Source organism: Heterodontus francisci, chromosome 26 (assembly GCF_036365525.1).
Source record: "Heterodontus francisci isolate sHetFra1 chromosome 26, sHetFra1.hap1, whole genome shotgun sequence".
In the NCBI taxonomy this organism is placed as follows: Eukaryota; Metazoa; Chordata; class Chondrichthyes; order Heterodontiformes; family Heterodontidae; genus Heterodontus; species Heterodontus francisci.
Window position 1 is genome coordinate 68,398,298 of NC_090396.1, and position 18,403 is coordinate 68,416,700.

General features: G+C 45.5%; 1 protein-coding gene across 2 annotated transcripts; it reads right to left on the reverse strand.

Moving 5' to 3' along the window:
* Nucleotides 1–4,540: 4,540 nt before the first annotated feature.
* On the reverse strand, nt 4,541–15,650 carry LOC137384584 (voltage-dependent calcium channel gamma-5 subunit). Of its 2 annotated transcripts, none has more exons than XM_068058725.1 (5): nt 15,443–15,650; nt 12,565–12,651; nt 9,904–10,044; nt 6,698–6,843; nt 4,541–4,798 (listed from the first exon to the last, which is right to left on the reverse strand). In XM_068058725.1, exons 1-5 carry the CDS (start codon nt 15,648–15,650, stop codon nt 4,541–4,543), a joined length of 840 nt encoding a protein of 279 aa, XP_067914826.1. The 2 variants fall into 2 exon arrangements, with proteins under 2 accessions (XP_067914826.1, XP_067914824.1); XM_068058723.1 differs by having other exon boundaries at nt 12,565–12,681; nt 15,443–15,638.
* Between the last annotated feature and the right edge of the window lie 2,753 nt (nt 15,651–18,403).

An 18,403-nucleotide genomic window follows, 5' to 3' on the forward strand; every position in this document is an offset into this window, starting at 1 on the left:
AATGGTGCTCAACATTTTGCAATTATCAGCGAACATCCCCACTTCTGACCTTATGATTGAAGGAAGGTCATTGACGAAGCAGCTGAAGATGGTTGGGCCGAGGACACTACCCTGAGGAACTCCTGCAGTGATGTCCTGGAGCTCAGATGATTGACCTCCAACAACCACAACCTTCTTCCTTTGTGCTAGGTATGACTCCAGCCAGCGAAGGGTTTTCCCCCTGATTCCCATTGACCTCAGTTTTGCTCGGGCTCCTTGATGCCATACTCGTTCAAATGCTGCCTTGATGTCAAGGGCAGTCACTCTCACCTCACCTCTTGAGTTCAGCTTTTTTGTCCATGTTTGAACCAAGGCTGGAATGAGGTCAGGAGCTGAGTGGCCCTGGCAGAACCCAAACTGAGCGTCACCGAGCAGGTTATTGCTGAGCAAGTGCTGCTTGATGGCACTGTTGATGACACCTTCCAACACTTTACTGATGATTGAGAGTAGGCTGATGGGGCGGTAATTGGCCGGGTTGGACTTGTCCTGCTTTTTGTGTACAGGACATACCTGGGCAATTTTCTACATTGCAGGGTAGATGCCAGTGTTGTAGCCGTACTGGAACAGCTTGGCTAGTGGCGCGGCAAGTTCTGAAGCACAGGTCTTCAGTACTATTGCTGGAATATTGTCAGGGCCCATAGCTTTTGCAGTATCCAGTGCCTTCAGTCATTTCTTGATATCACGCGGAGTGAATCGAATTGGCTGAAGTCTCGCATCTGTGATGCTGGGGACTTCAGGAGGAGGCTGAGATGGATCATCAACTCGGCACTTCTGGCTGAAGATTGTTGCAGATGCTTCAGCCTTATCTTTCGCACTGATGTGTTGGGCTCCCCCATCATTGAGGATGGGGATATTTGTGGAGCCACCTCCTCCAGTTAGTTGTTTAATTGTCCACCATCATTCATGGCTGGATGTGGCAGAACTGCGGAGCCTCGATCTGATCCGTTGGTTATGGGATCGCTTAGCTCTGTCTATCGCATGCTGCTTATGCAGTTTGGCACGCAGATAGTCCTGTGTTGTAGCTTCACCTGGTTGACACCTCATTTTGAGGTATGCCTGGTGCTGCTCCTGGCATGCTCTCCTGCACTCTTCATTGAACCAGGGTTGGTCTCCTGGCTTGATGGTAATGGTAGAGTGGGGGATATGCCGGGCCATGAGGTTACAGATTGTGGTTGAGTACAATTCTGCTGCTGCTGATGGCCCACAGCACCTCATGGATGCCCAGTTTTGCATTGGTAGATCTGTTCGAAATCTATCCCATTTAGCAGAGTTAGTGCCAGACAACACGACGGACGGTATCCTCAATGTGAAGGCGGGACATCGTCTCCACAAGGACTGTGCGGTGGTCACTCCTACCAATACTGTCATGGACAGAAGCATCTGCAGCAGGCAGATTGGTGAGGACGCGGTCAAGTATGTTTTTCCCTTGTGTTGGTTCCCCCACCACCTGCCGCAGACCCAGTCTAGCAGCTATGTCCTTTAGTACTCGGCCAGCTCGGTCAGTAGTGGTGCTACCGAGCCACTCTTTGTGATGGACATTGAAGTCCCCCACCCAGAGTACATTTTGTGCCCTTGCCACCCTCAGTGCTTCCTCCAAGTGCTGTTCAACATGGTGGAGTACTGAGTCATCAGCTGAGGGAGGGCGGTACCTGGTAATCAGTAGGATGTTACCTTGCCCATGTTTGACCTGATGCCATGACACTTCATGTGGTCCGGAGTCGATGTTGAGGACTCCCAGGACATCTCCCTCCCTACCGTATAGCACTGTCGCACCACCTCTGGTGGGTCTGTCCTGCCAGTGGGACAGGTCATACCCGGGGATGGCGATGGCAGTGTCTGGGGCATTGTGTGTAATGTATGATTCCGTGAGTATGACTATGTCAGGCTGTTGCTTGACTAGTCTGTGGGACAGCTCTCCCAACTTTGGTACAAGCCCCCAGATGTCAGTAAGGAGGACTTTGCAGGGTCGACAGGGCTGGGTTTGCCGTTGTCCTTTCCGGTGCCTAGGTCGATGCCGGGTGGTCCATCTGGTTTCATTCCTTTTTATTGACTTCGTGCCGGTTAGGTACAACTGAGTGGCTTGCTAGGCCATTTCAGAGGGCATGTAAGAGTTAACCACATTGCTGTGGGTCTGGAGTCACATGTAGGCCAGACCAGGTAAGGACAGCAGATTTCCTTCCCTAAAGGACTTTAGTGAACCAGATGGGTTTTTTACAACAATCGACAATGGTTTCATGGCCATCATTAGACTAGCTTTTAATTCCAGATTTATTAATTAAATTCAAATTCCACCTTCTGCTGTGGTGGGATTCGAACTCATGTCCGCAGAGAAATACCCTGGGTCTCTGAGTTACTAGTCCAGTGACAATACCACTATGCCACCGCCTCTCCCATGAGGCTGCGGTGCTAACCACTGCGCCATCCCAAATCAGTACCTATCAACCTGCAAGTCTTTGGCTGTGGGAGGAAACCGGAGCACCCGGCAGAAACCCACAGTCACAGGGAGAACTTGCAAACTCCACACAGGCAGTACTCAGAACACAGTCTAGCTTTCTTCTGTGCCTTGTTGTTTGCAGAGTAAAATATCCCACATTGCTTCACAGCAGCATAATCAGGAAAAAACTGACACTGAACCAAAGAAGGAGACATTAGGACAGGTGACCAAAAGCTTGATTAAAGAGGTAGGTTTCAAGCGGAGTCTTAAAGCAAGAAAGAGGGGTAGAGAGCCAAAGTAGTTTAAGGAGGGAATTGCAGAATTAACATCATAATTCTTCTAAACACTCGGATATTACACAGCCATGGCTCATATTTGAACTAAAATATCTGGTAAAGGTACGATTTGATTTTATTAATAAGTAAACAGTACATCGAAAGGGAAAAAAGACTTGCATTGAGATAGCACTTTTCGCAACAACCGGACATCTCAAAGCGCTTTACAGCCAATTAAGTACTATTGAAGTGTAGTCACTGTTGTAATGTTGGTGATGTGGCAACCAATTTGCACACAGCAAGTTCCCACAAAGAGCAATGTGTTATAATGACCGGATAATCTGTTTTTGTGTTATTGATTAAGGGATAAACATTGGTCAGCATACTGGGACGCACTGCCCTGCTCTTCTTCGAAATAGTGTCATGGGATCTTTTACATTCACCCGAGCAGGCAGATGGGGCCTCTGTTTAACATCTCTTCCAAAAGATGGCACCTCTGACTGTGCAGTACTCCCTCGGTACTGCACTGGAGTGTCAGTGTAGATTTTTTTGCTCAAGCCCTGCAGTGGGGCTTGAATCCAGGACCGTGGGATTTCGAGATGAGACTGCTACCAACTGAGCCACAGTTGACACTATTTGGCTGAATATGACAATAATTAAATTATTTTAATAGCTAAGTCAAAAGTCTTATAGTTGCATTTGTAAATGACAACATTTAAGCTGCTCCATTTAATCAGCAATGTGTGACATAGGAAATGTGAGGAGATTTAATACGGGGACCTAATCTCACTTCCTCCCAGGTGTCTGGACAACATTTGACATGTAAACACAAGCACGTTGTGACTCTCCATTTCTGGCATATGTGAGTGTGTTTCTAGGCAACATCTCGCCTAGCAACAACCTCAATGTGGCAAGAGTCAATCCGAGCAACTAGCCCTAGGTGACCAAGTTTATCCTAGCAACTAGCTGTGACAATATACATCCCAGTGACTAAGTTGCACAAAACTAGTTTCTATTCTCAAATTACAGCATAAGTAGGAACATAGGAACAGGAGGAGACTATTCAGCCCCTCAAGCATGTTCCACTATTCAATTAGATCCCGACTGATGTGTTTCACAACTTCATCTACCCGCCTCGCTTCTGTAATCCTTAATACTCTTGTGTTACAAAAATCTATAAATCTGTTTTTAAATTTTCAGTTGACGCCCCGGCCTCAACAGCTTTCTGGGAGAAGAGAGTTCCAGATTTCCACTACCCTTTGTGTGAAGTGCTTCCTCATGTCACCCCTGTACGGTCGGTCCTAACTTTAAGGTTATGCCTCCTTAGTTTCCACCCATAGTACCACACCAGCTGGTCAATCATCTGCAGAAGATCAGATCAGAGGGACCAGTAAATCAAAACATTGTTAACTTGCACAATATTCCTAACTGCATCAAATTGCTTTGCAGAATGATATTGCATTTAAACTGTTATGTGCTGTATAAATGTATCACTTTCCAAGGACATTTTGTATTCTAGATTCTACAATGTTTTAGTGGAGGACACCATTGCAAAAGAAAATACACATTGTTGCGAAAAAACACGCTACCTTCATTTGTGCTCATGTTCCCTCACCCCCACCAGTAAGCTGATAGTTCGTGCACTGCAAATGTGCAAATACAGAAACCAGCTGATGGTTTGTGTTAAGATTGTCCTGGACGGTTCATTCATTCTCATCACAACAATGGACAGGACGAAGGGATCCAGGACATCTTAGCTGCTCAGAGGCAAACCACACTGATGGGCTGGGGCTCAGCACGGCGAGGACGACATCTGGTCATAATCTGGGCACTTGAGAAGCTCTGGATAGTTGGCGCTCATCTGCAGGGAAGCGTCGCTGGAAATGTCGGAGGGACTCCGCCCGCGAGGCCAGCCTTCTGGATGCAGGAACTGGCCTGAGTAGTCGGAGCAGTTACTCAGCCTGGGTCTGTAGAAGCTGGAATGGGGCCTGTAAATCTCCTCAGCAGTATATCGCTTCATAAAGAGGTAGACTGACATTACTCCAGCGCTCTGCAAGAACACAAAGTACAATACAGGCTTTGAAATGTTTTTGCGGTCATCACATTGAGGCCGGAAAGTGTTGGGAAATTAAACACTTTCTCTCATGGCCACTCCCTCCCCCACTCCCCAGCCAATTTCATTCCTAAATTGGAATGCCTATACACATTACTCCCCATTATGTCTCAGCCCCACCTGGTAAGACACCCCTGGTAATGGCTTCTCCTTGGGACCAGGGAATATGCAAGTACTGGGAGAGGTCAGGATGGTTTTGGGTGCCTGTTACAAGCTAACAGATCACACCCATGTGAATGTTCCCATTTCTAATGGAAATCACATCCCTCTGAATGAGATTGTCAATTTGGTGCCGAATTAGGGGATTTTCTAGAATGATCTGGAATGCATTGCTGAAAGGATGCTGGAGGCAGATCCAACAGTAACTTTCAAAGGGGAATTAGATAATTACTTGAAAAGGAAAAAGTTGCAGGGCTATGGGCAAAGAGCAGGGGAGTGGGACTAATTGGATAGCTGTTTCAAAGAGCTGGCACAGGCACAAAGGACTGGATGGCCTCCCCCAGTGCTATATCATTCTCTGAACTGCACTTGGGTCATTTAGGACTTTTACAACCATCAGTTGGAGGAAACTTTCATTCACGTGCCCGGCCTGGATTCAATCTGAGGCCCCAGAGTTGGGGAAAGTGCCAACCTACTGCACCAGTCAGTCCTCGAGGGGTTTGCGTTTATGATGTACTCTAAAATCCCACTGATCAACTTCCAATCAGTGACATTGGTTATCATCGGAAATAAAATACCTAACTGTAACAAATAGAGTTCATCAGTGTTATTGACCAGTGAACTGGGATTGTTAAGTAATTAAATGTAAGTGTTCAATATAGCCTAAAAGATGCAGTTAGGCTGCCTGCTTCGATTAAGTGTTTCTGTGACTCGAGCACATTGAACAGCATATGCAGTCCTGGATTCAGAATCAGTCTTTATTCCTCAACCCCTCCCCCAGTAAGGGATTTCTCTCAATATTTCCCACATTGCGATGGGACCATCAAGCGAGATGGGAAACGTTGGATGGGCAGGGAGTGAAAATTTATACCAGGAAGAAAGTAAAGTGTGGAACTGAGTCCCTCTAAACTGCACTCCTGCACCACTCAGCAGCCAATTAGGAGTAGCACTGACAAAGAGAGGCGGCAAGTATATCCTGAATGCATGCGGTCTATTGTGTGGCATCAATTGTGAGGAGATTAAATTGACAATAGCACGCCTGATAAGAGATCAAAGAGTGATACCCAAGAGTGATAAACTAAACATAACCATACTTTGGCAGTTCAATTTGTCAATCAGTTCAATCTTTCATCACGTAAGGTTATTGACCTGAAACGTTAACTCTGTTTCTCTCTCTACAGCTGCTGCCAGACCTGTTGAGTATTTCCAGCATTTTCAATTTTTTTTGTGATGTTGATGAGGGATAAATATTGGCCAGGACACTGGAGATAATTCCCCTGCTCATCTTCAAAATAGTGTCATAGGATCTTTTATATCCAATTGAGGGAGTAGATGGGGCCTTGGTTTAACATCTCAGTACTACACTGGAGTGCCAACCTAGATTTTTGTTCTCAAGTTGCTGGAGTGGGATTTGAACCTGCTACTTTCCTGATTCAGAGGGAAAAGTGCAATCCCCTTAACCATGGCTGACACTCTCACAGCTCCCATACACACCAATGGTGTGCCATTGACTTTGGCAACAATTTTCACCGTTTAGATCATGGTTCAGGATTATTTATTTGGCTGTGATCCAATCTGGTCAAACTGATTTTATGGAACCTGAAGTAATCTTAGATTAAATGTGATGAGCTCAGCCAGATCCGGGCAAATTTTGGTTGAATCTGGGCTGATAATTACCTCGGTCAGCAGGAACGATATGGCTGAAAAGGCAAAGGACCATCCATACTTGTAGTGGATATAGCTCTCTGAGTCGGGGGTTCTGTTTAACATTTCATCGTTGATGCTGGATATGTACAGCACGAGTCCAACAACCAGTGACAAACCTGCAATTGTGAAAAAGTGATTCATCATAAAACACAGGTGAAGTTGTGATGTTTATTTATTTAGAGATACAGCACTGAAACAGGCCCTTCGGCCCACCGAGTCTGTGCTGACCAACAACCACCTATACTAACCCTACACTAACCCCATATTCTCTACCACATCCCCACCATTCTCCTACCACCTACATACACTAGGGGCAATTTACAATGGCCAATTTACCTACCAACCTGCAAGTCTTTGGCTGTGGGAGGAAACCAGAGCACCCGGCGAAAACCCACGCAGACACAGGGAGAACTTGCAAACTCCACACAGGCAGTACCCAGAATTGAACCTGGGTCGCTGGAGCTGTGAGGCTGCGGTGCTAACCACTGCGCCACTGTGCCATTATTGATCACTTCAACATGTGGTGGTTTGCTAAAAAACATCAAAATATGCAACAACAAAAAAATACAATCAAAGGAAATGCCAGGAAGCAAGTTGCCAAAGTGGTACAGCATGTTGGCACCACTGCAGATACCAAGGCAGAGTGGCAGACCCAAGAGGGAACGATGGATAGGTATTTGGCATTAAAGCAATTTGAAGGAGTATGAGAGACAGAGGCCGGGATTTACAAGCTCCCGATGTTGGGTTCCGGGATGGGGGTGCTGGGGTGGAAGATTGTTCCGGCAGCAGCCTGCCGTGGAGCCCGATGCTGGGAGGGCTGGGCCCAATCTTCCTGGCGGCAGCGAGGCTCCTTGGCGGACGCACCCCCTACCCCCCTCCCCCACCGCTGGGTGACAGGATCCGGATTAAAATATTCAAATTAGCAGAATGCACATATTTAAATAAAGTTGACTTCAATATTACCATCAGGCCGCAATCTTCTGAGTGGCGGTTGGCACTCACCTGGCTTCACTTTCCCGTCTGGGGAAAGCAGGCGCCGCAGTGGTGTGGAACTGGGGGGGGGGGGGGGGGGGGCAAGATTTTTAGTGCAGTGGGGTGGACATAGTCCAATGTACACCATTAGTGTAGGGGATGGTGGGAAGGGGTGACCTGTGCACTTTGTTCAGTTTGGGAGTGTGGGGGAAGGTTAAGTGTGGAAGGTAAGTGCTTTTGAGACAGAAGAGGGAAAATAATGATTTTTATTGTTATTGAGGGGGTGGGAAGTGGGCGACAAATTTTTAAATCAGTACAGTGTGGTGGTGGGGTGGGGGGGGTGTGGAATAACTTTAAAAATGTAAATTAGCCGGCCGGACTTTAAAAATGGCGCCAGTGCCTGCACACAGGCAGCTCACGCCATTGCCGGAGTCAGAGATCCCGCCCCCTTCTTGTGATTGGGTGGGGATGGTGGCCCAACTGGCATACTATTCTGGGCCACTGTGAGGAAGATCGCGGTGGCATGACGGCGTGTGGCCCACAAATGCGGGCCACTATTTTGTCGCCTGCCGCCGCTCCTGGTGGCGGGTACATAAACTCTAGCCCAGCGTATGGCATTTTTCATGTGTTAGGGCTACTCAGGTGAACCACAGAAGTTTCTTCTGCTCCTGTGCAATATTCTTGTGATGTTGTGACACAAATCAGCACCGTACACCAGGTTTGCCAGCTGTGCCAATGCCAGGAGGTGTTAGTGGATGTTTGACACACCAACACCAAGCAAAAAAAAGGACAAAGAACACAGGAAAGTCACCACATGCGACCTTCATAGATGTTCTTCTACCAGGTCACCTTTCCCATCCTCTTAAGCAGGAAATTCCTCCTATCCCAAAGGTGACTAAGCAAAATGAGACAACAGAAAACACATTGAAAGTGAGAGGAAACTTGCCGAATTTGTTCAACTTATTAGAGTTTTTTGAGGATGAAACTAGTAGGGTAGATAAAGGGGAAACGTGTAGATGTGGTATACCTGGATTTCCATTAGATGCCACATAAAAGGTTTATTGTCAAGATAAGGGCTCATGGAGTCGGGGGTAATATATTAGCATGGATAGATGATTGGTTAACAAGACAGAAAGCAAAGAGTGGGCATAAACACGGAATTTTCAAGTTGGCAGGCAGTAAATAGTGGAGTGCCACAAGGATCAGTGCTGGGGCCTCCGCTATTTACAATCTATATCAATGGCTTAGATGAAGAGACAGAGAGTAATGTATCTAAGTTTGCTGATGATACAAAGGTAGGTGGAAAAGTAAGCGGTGGGGAGGACACAGAGATAGAGACAGATTAAGTGAGTAGGCAACAAGATGGCAGATGTAGGGAAGTGTGAAGTCATGCACTTTGGTCATAAGAACATGCAAATATTTTCTAAAAGGTATGAAATTTGCAAGTGTTGATTTTCAAAGAGACTTGGGTGTACTTGTACAAGGAATGCAAAAAGTTAACATGCAGGTGCAGCGAACAGTTAGGAAGGTAAATGGCATGTTGGCCTTTATTGCAAGGGGATTGGTGTACAGGAATAAGGAATTATTGCTACAATTGTACAGGGTTTTGGTGAGACCGCACCTGGAATACTGTATGCAGTTTGGGTCTCCACATTTAAGAAAAGATACACTTGCATTGGAGGCAGTGCAGTGAAGGTTCACTAGATTGGTCCCAGGAATGAGGGGTTTGTCCTATGATGAGAGACTAAGTAAATTGGGCCAGTATTCTCTGGAGTTTAGAAAAATGAGAGGTTGAAATCTTGTTGAAACATACAAGATTCTGAAGGGGCTGAATAGGGTATGCACTGAGATTATTTCCACTGGTTGAGGAATCTAAAACATGGGGGTCTAAAAAATCTAAATCAGGATAAAGGGCTGATCATTCAGGACTGAGATGAAGAGAAATTACTACACTTAAGGGTTGTGAATCTTTGGAATTCTCTACCCCAGAGGGTTGTGGATGCTCCATCATTGAATACATTTAAGGCTGGGATGGATATATTTTTGGTCTCTCAGGGAAACAAGAGATATGGGGAGTGGGCAGGAAAGTGGAATTGAAGCCCAAGATCAGCCATGATCATATTGAATGGTGGAGCAGGCTCGATGGTCTACTCCTGCTCTTATTTCCTGTGTCCTTGTGTTGTTTGTTTTTTTTTGACCATTACCTGAAAGTATGAAGAAGATTCCTGACACAAATGCTAAGATAGTCCTGTGAGGTCTAATATGTCCAATGTTGTTCAACACAAAGCCAATGAACATGAAGAAAAGGCTGACCAGCGGGAAAGGGGTAGATGATCGAATCATTTCTGTGGAAAGAGGAAGATCTGAGGAATCAGTATTCACTAGAAAGAAAGACTTGCATTTCTCTAGCGCATTTCACAGCCTCAAATTGTCTCGTGGCACTTTACAGCCAATTAAGTAATTTCAAAGTTGTTGTATTGTAGGAAACCCACTGCCAATTTGCACACAGTAAAGCTCCTGCAAACAGCAATGTGATAATGACCAGATATTCTGATGTTAGCTCAGAGATAAATATTGGCCAGGACACTGGGAAGAACGTCCCTGCTCTGCTTTGAAATAACGCCATGCTACGTCCACCTGAAAGAGCAGTCAGGGCCTCCGTTTAACATCTCATCGGTGAGATGGTACCTCTGACAGTGCAACACGGTCATTACATTAAAAGCCTTATTATTGGATAAAGGCTGGCACCAGTTGATGCCCTTACCCCCATTGCCAAGACGTCCAAACATATTAAAAACATTGGTTCACTAGTCATTCTTTGATATGTTCCTATTCCAAATCTCCACAGCTCCACCACCCCATTCCCCCTACACTTACATTGCATTGTTGCATTACCATTGTTACCCTTCTGCTCATTTAAACTTACAGGATGTCAATCAAGATATTGGGGCCTCCATGATTGATTCTTGAATGGATCCCCAGGTCAGAGTTTCACCCTTTCGGTATTATGCCTACACCATATGGGGCACTGAACTAGAGCAAGATTGTCTTGTGGCCTACCTTGTACTGCACCGATGTACACAGAACCAATGTTACCCTGTCAGTAAGACCCAAAGACTGAAGGAAACATGAAAAGCTCCATTTATCCTAGTACCAAGCATTTGTTCAGATTTTGTTTATCTCATCATTGGCCAGAATTTTACATTGGGCAGGAGGCCCCGCCCACTGGCCAAAAAATCAGGGGCAAGCCCACCTCCACTGGCGCTGGGGTGCCACACCAGGATTTTACACTCCCCAGGCCCTTAATTGGACTTGTGAGGGACTTCTGCCCCTCTGAGACAGGAGGTCCCGCCTAATGGAGCTGCCGGCCAATCATTGGGCTGGCAGCTCTCGTCCCAGCAGCGCCACCGGGTGTGGTGGCCACTGCTGGGACTGCACCCAGCCACAGCAGGATCGTGGATGCCGGCCCCGGAAGAGAGGTAATCTTTGGGGCCTCACTGCGGACAATCGGCCAGGCCCTGGCGAGGCAAGGAGGGAGGGAGGTTTGTGGCGGTGGGGGACGGGGGGGGGGGGGGGGGGGGGACTTTATTTCAGTGGGGGCAGTTGGGGATTCGGGGGGGGCGGCCCTTCATGGGGCACAGGGTGCCTGATCAGGAGGGTCCCACCCCAGCCCGCAAGGAAGCCGCCAGGTGGGGCCTAAGGCGCCCACCAGCTGTTGGTAAAATCCCAGCGATGTGGAAAGAGGCCCTTAATTGGCAGTTAATTGGCATGGCGTGAGTGGGCTGTTTCTTGCCGCCGCTGCCCCGCGTAAAATTGCAGTGGGGGTGGGAAGGTGTTGGGAATGACACTCAACTTTACAAACCCCCCCACCCACTGCCACCAGCTCGTTCCTGTGTGGGGGGGTGGGGGGGAGCGGGCGTGAAGTTCCAGCATTTATCTCTGGTGCTGAAGTGGGATTTACTGTACATTCAAAGTTTAGTCTTCATTTCCTAGCTGGGTGACTTGGTAGCATTCTCACAAGGGGCTGCATTTCAGCCCTTCTCCAAGTTCTATACACATGATCGTTACTAAGGGAGGATTGCACTGTTGGACAAGATACTGAGTCCCTGTCTGCTGGGACATTTACGATTCTATGATATTATTTGAAGAAGAGCAGAGAGGTCCTCTTGTTGCTGTTTGTGGGAGAAATAGCTCAGTTAGTATCACTTTAACCTCTCGATCAAAAGGTTGTGGGTTTAAGTCTCACTCCAGAGACTTGAACAGAAAAATCACTGCAGTGCTGCCCAGCCAGAAGTGCTGTTTTTTCAGATGATGTGTTATACTGAAGATCCCCCCTACCCTGTCAGGCGGATGTAAAAGATCCCATTGTGTGATTTTGAAATAAAGCAGGGGAGTTATCTGGCCAAAGTGACTATGTTTCAAAAGCATTTCATTGGCTATAAAACTTTTGGGACGTCCTGCAGTCATGAAACGTGCGATAGAAATGCAAGTCTTTCTTTGTAATTTTACCTGCGCAAGCTAGCTGCCGCATTTGTCTCCATAATTATTACTGCATTTCAGAATAATTCACTGTATGCAAATCACTTTGAGATGTTTCTGAAAGATACAATAAAAGTCTTTGCTACCACAAGGAGCGGTCGGGGCAAATAGCAGATAAAAACATGAGGGAGAAATGGACTAGAAGGAGATGCTGATGGGGAGAGATGAAGAGGGTTAGGAAGAGGCTTGTGTGGAGCATGAACACTAGTATAGACAAGTTGGGCCAAATGGCCTATTTCTGTGTTGTAGACTTGATGTAATTCTATATAACCTGTTATTATTATTTAGATATTGAACTTCTGATTAGACACAGAATGGATACTGACTTAAAACACTGACGGTGGATTCTGAGGTCAGCTGCACATTCATTGGCATCACGTACTCAATGGTAAAACAGTGCCCACTTTCCTTTCCTGCAGATACAAACAGTAGGCTGTTAAAGACTGTCAATCACTACCAATCACACAGCAGCAGGAGGAAAAAAACCTTGTCAGAAACCATCAGGAAGTAATAAAAATGGCAGCTCCTGAAGCACTGCCTCCCTACACAGAAGTATTATGTCCGTACGACAGAGTATCATTAGTATCACAGCAGGTTAGTGCCTCTGTAAAGTAGAGTAGATTATAGAGAGAGGAATGTTACTTCTGGAAAATAAGTGTCTTATGTTTAAAACAGTGGGATACTGTGAAAAACACATACTAGTATGTTACCACTGTAAGACTATTATTAAATGAGGCAGAGGGTTAGAGTTCTGAAAGGCAGTTACATAACATATATTTATATTTACACACACACAGGACTTTTCTGCAAGGAAAGGAGTGTTTTATACCTCTATAAGGCAGTGTATATGATAAATACTGGAGTGGTTTATATATTCATGGCTCAGGGTCCTGACCGTCCAGGAATGGGCAGGATGTCCTTTTTGTTTCTTCGTGTGGTAGATTTTCTGTCACCTTTGTCACATTTCCCACCTTTGAAATGTTTGAGTTTGACCTCAGTTGGTTCTCGGTCTACCAACCCCTCGATTTTACAATGATCTCCTTCATGTTCATGGCCTTGCCCCACTCTATCTCTGTAACCTCTGACCCCTCTGAGGTCTTTATGTTCCTCCATCCCTGGCCTCTTATACATCTCCCACTTCCTTCCCCCCAACATTGCCAACCATGCCTTCAGATGTCGGGACCCTAATTTCTGGAATTCCCTCCCCAGTCCTCTTTGCTTCTCCCCTTCTCTGTCCTCTAAGATGTTGTTTAAAACCGACCTCATTGATCTGATGTCTGTTTCTTTGACTCAGTGTCAATATATTTGTATGATTATGGTTTTGCAAAGCACCCTGGGATGTTTAAAGTGCTTTATAAAGTGAGTCAAAAACAGAAAGTGCTGGAAATACTCAGCAGGTCAGGCTGCATCTGTGGAGGCAGAAACAGATTTAATGTTTCAGGTCTGTGACCTTTCATCAGAATTTCAGGTTCTGATGTAAGGTCACAGACAACAATAAGAACCGACACGTTAACTCTGCGTCTCTCTCCACAGATGCTGCCGGATCTGCTGACTATTTCTAGCACTTTCTGTTTTTATTTCAGATTTCCAGCATCAGCAGTATTTTGCTTTTATATAAAGGGAGTTGTTCTTGTCAGTTACTTGTCCCTGTTCAGTGTCTCGCAATGCTACCCGGCTGAGAGGGTAGGTGAGGAACCAGTTCTCTTCTCTCACCAGTGCTGTTCTATACTCAACCAACAGTCCTGAGACTAATTCTCCCTTTAACTGTTGGTCCCTATTCGGGAATTAACAAGGCCACTGCTTGGCTAGACTCAGGACTACTTGTGGTCCTATGCTGAGACTGTGAACTTGCTGCATGGGGTAACTATGAGAAGGAAGGTACAATGTGACACTATGCTGTTCCACTCCCTTGCTGTTATTAATCCAGGTTTTTCCTCACTACCCTTTGAATGGCCCAGTTTAGTCCTCACCCCTACAGAACAGCAATGATTCTGTTGACCATGTTTAATTTGCTTTAATTTGTTACACCAATCTTTGTAGCACAAATGAACTTTCAAAACAGGAATTTTATTTATAGTTACAACAGTATCCCTGTGTGTAGGCCAACTCATATGGGAGCGCATTTTAATATAGTCAGGTTTCAAACAAACAGTCACCTGGATAAATTCAAGGGCACTAAGGGAATCAAGGGAAATTAAGATAAGCTATGATTTTATTGAATGGCAGAGCAGACTCGAAGGGCTACTCCTGCTCTTATTTCTTATGTTCTTATGTAAGGCCATTGTTCAATTTGGGAAATAATGGCACCCGTTATAATTCTGTATTTGATATTTTAATTTTCAAACATTCACAGTGGGTAGGTTAGAGAGTGTAAAAGCTTTGATTGATTTAAAAGTGAGTGGGTTCTGAGAGTTTTTCAGGAGCAGCTAAGATGTGCCAAAGAGTCACCTTGATTCATATTTATTGGGGTAGAAATTGGTACACGTTGTGCCCATTTTACTGGCACAAAACAGGCTCAGAGCATATCACTTTATCAGTAGGATGGCCTTCACCCAATCTGCACAGGCATTGGTTGCATTGCTAAATGCTAAATGGGCTCTTTTTTAGGTGCCTGCAGGCATTCGGCCTCTTAACTATGTAAATGATAGGCCTAACTGATGTTGAAGGACCCAACCATGGAATTAGTATTCTTTCGCTGCCCCTGCGGCCATTAGGAGGAGCAGGAGCCCTCCCTCAATTCCACGAGTCGCAATTGCCTCTCCAACCCCTGTAGCCAGCTCCAAACGTCCCCCCACCTCCACCTCCACCTCCCCTCCCCTCCCAGGACTTAGGTGAGAGCAATTGCCAGTGAGTCAGGTGGCCTGGCATTGATGCCTTTGTCCGGGAGAGCTGCCTGCGGAGGTGCATCCATTAGTGCACTGATGAGGCCCTAGGATTGATTTCCATTGGTCGCCTGGTCTGTTGGCCTGGTGTGCGCTGGTCACACAGCATCACGCTTAAACTGGCCCAGACTAATTTCCAGACCTTCTTATGAACAGTCATCAAACAAAAACAGAAAATGGCAGAAATGTACAGGTCAGTCAGTATCTGAAGCAGGAAATAGGCTAAAGCTTTGGGTAGGACACTTCATCGGCCACTTTTCTATTTCAATTAGCGGTCTTAGTTCATGAGCAGTAAAATCTGTGCTGAGGACAATGCCCATACCTGCCAGGAAACAGACTCTCCACAGGCCAGAGTGCAGCGACATCTTGACTTCCGTTGTCATGTTTTGGGGGGAAATAGTCCCTTCTTCCAGGTACAACCAATAGTCTGTGCTAACGGCGACCCCAAGGAGGCCCAGACCACACACAGCGAACACACTGCTCAGGAGAGTCAGGGCTTTCCAGCCACATGAGGTCATTCCACACAACATCTGGATCTTCTGTAGGAAACTGCAGGCCACAGAATATACATATTAATTATTCACAGTGTAACCTAGAAACCACATTTTACAGGTTTCCAACTCTGACTGGACGCAGTCCTGGAGGATTTATCACATGGCCTACTACCTCCAAACGCCCTGCCCGACCAAACAGCCTTTTCTTGATTCTGGTGTCATTTTATAACTAATAAATTAAAGTGTTCCAAAAAATACGAAAAATGCACAATTCTTTTTCATGCCTCTATGATTTTTCTCCTGGGTTTGGTCACAACACTGTCCAGGAGATTAATCTTCAGTTGCTGGTAACTCCAGGAATAGGGTTGGCAGTGCTATCCCCAGATGGCTTAGTGAGTTGATCCAAAAGCTAGCTGAACCGAGAAGATCCCAGATTTGATCCCTGATCTATGCTGAATTAATAGATCACCTGGGCTGGCAGTGGGGAAGCTACAATTAGCTTCAAAGCCTCTCAATCAGGGATGGTGGGGAAGAATGGACCAGTATCCCACTCTTGACTGCTAATCATTGGGGGCCTGCTGGAGATGCCCATGTACATCAAGTAGGTGTTAGAGTCTATTATAAAGGATGAGATAACTGGACACTTGGAAAATAATGATATGATTGGACAGAGTCAACATGGATTTATGAAAGGGAAATCATGTTTGACAAAATTGTTGGAGTTTTTTGAGGATGTTACTTGGAGCTTATATAAAGGAGAACCAGTGGATGTGGTGTATTTGGATTTTCAGAAGGTTTTTGATAAGGTCCCACACAGGAAGTGGGTGAACAAAATTGGAGCACATGGGATTGGGGATAATATAATGCAATAGATTGAGATTTGGTTAACAGACAGAAAATAGAGAGTAGGAATAAACGGGTCACTCTCAGGCTGTTACTAGTGGGGTACTGCAAAGTTCAGTGCTGGGGCCACAGCTGTTCAGAATCTATATTAATAATTTGGATGTGGGGACCAAATATAATATTCCCAAATTTGATGATAACAGAAAACTAGTTGGGAATATAAGTTGTGAGGAGGACGCAAGGAGGCTTCAAGGGGATTTGGACAGGCTAAGTGAATGGGCAAGAACGTGGCAGATGGAATATAATGTGAATATGTGTCAAGTGATCCACTTTGGTAGAAAAAAACAGAAAGGCAGAGTATTTCTTAAATGGTGAGAGGTTGGGAGGTGTTGATGTCTAAAGGGACCTGGGTGTCCTCGTTCATGAGTCACTAAAAACTAGTATGCAGGTGCAGCAAGCAATTAGGAAGGCAAATGGTATGTTGGCCTTCATTGCAAGGGGATTTGAGTACAAGAATGAGGAAGTCTTGCTACAATTGCTTTGGTGAGACCACACCTGGAATACTGTGGGCAGTTTTGATCTCCATATTTAAGGAAGGATACACTTGTATTGGAGGCAGTACAGCAAAAGGTTCACTAGATTGGTCCCTGGGATGAGGGGGTTGTTCTATGACAAGAGGCTGAGTAAACTGGCTCTATATTTTCTGACGTTTTGAAGAATGAGAGGTGATCCCATTGAAACTTACAAAATTCTTACAGGGTGTGACAGGGTAGATGTAGATAGGATGTTTCCACTGGCTGGTGAGTCTACAGCCAGGGGACACAGTCTCAGAATAAGGGGACAGGCCATTTAAGACTGAGATGAGGAATTTCTTTACTCAGAGGGTGGTGAATCTGTGGAATTCTCTATCCCAGAGGGCTGTGGAAGCTCAATCATTGAGCATGTTCAAGACAGAAATCGCTAGATTTCTGGATACTAACAACATGAAGGGATATGGGGATAGTGGGGAAAAATGGTGTAGAGGTAGATTATCAGTCACGATCTGATGAATGGCGGAGCAGGCTCGCTGGGCCGAATGGCCTACTCTCGCTCCTATTTCCAATGTTCCTAAGGAAAGGTTAAGGGTCATGTGTGATTCTCCTCACAGCCAAAATTTGCGATGATGCAAAATTGGGGGATGTAGTTAATACAGAGGAGGACTGCCACAGAATACAGGAAGAGATTAATAAAATTGTAGAATGGGTGAGTAATTGGCAAATGAATTTCAATATAGATAAGTGCGAGGTGGTACATTTTGGTAGGAAGGAGAAAGAGGCCACATGTTTCTTGGAAAATAATTCTAAATGGGGTACAACAGCAGAGCGGTCTGGGTTTCACTTGGACGGGGATAGAACTGAAAAGCAGAGAAGTTATATTAAACGTATAGAAACGTGGTTGGACCACACAGAGTACCATACATGGTTCTGGTCTCCATGTCATAAAAAGGATACAGAGACACTTGGTGCAATAAAGATTTACTAAAATAATACCAGAAGTGAAAGGTTATAACTATCAGGAAAGATTGAACAGGCTGAGGCTCTTTTCCCAAGGAAGGTGACGACTGAGGGGTGACCTGAGGCCTTTAAGATTAAGAAAGGGCTTGATAGGGTAGACGTAGAGAAGATGTCTCCACTTGCAGATGGGACCAGAACTAGGGGCCATAAATATAAGACAGTCACTAATAAAATCCGACAGGGAATTCAGGAGAAACTTATTTACCCAGGGAATGGTTAGAATGTAAATTCGCTACCACAAGGAGTAGTTGAGATGAACAGCATAGATACATTTTAGGGGAAGCATTAAGAATGTGCGGGAGAAAGAAATAGGATATTTTGATAGGGTTCGATAAAGAGGGGGCTTGTGTGGAATATAAACATTGGATGGAATAGCCTGTTTCTGCTCTGTAA

Bases quoted from the DNA above. Each gene is read 5' to 3' on its own strand.
- LOC137384584 (XM_068058723.1), bottom strand. From the start codon at position 15,638: ATGACCTCATGTGGCTGGAAAGCCCTGACTCTCCTGAGCAGTGTGTTC. The intron at 12,682-15,442 runs GTATGGGCATTG...AGTGATTGACAG, and splicing joins GAGAGTCTGTTTCCTGGCAG to TCTTTAACAGCCTACTGTTT. The intron at 4,799-6,697 runs GTAATTATCAGC...GTGTTCTTGCAG, and splicing joins TATCGTTCCTGCTGACCGAG to AGCGCTGGAGTAATGTCAGT.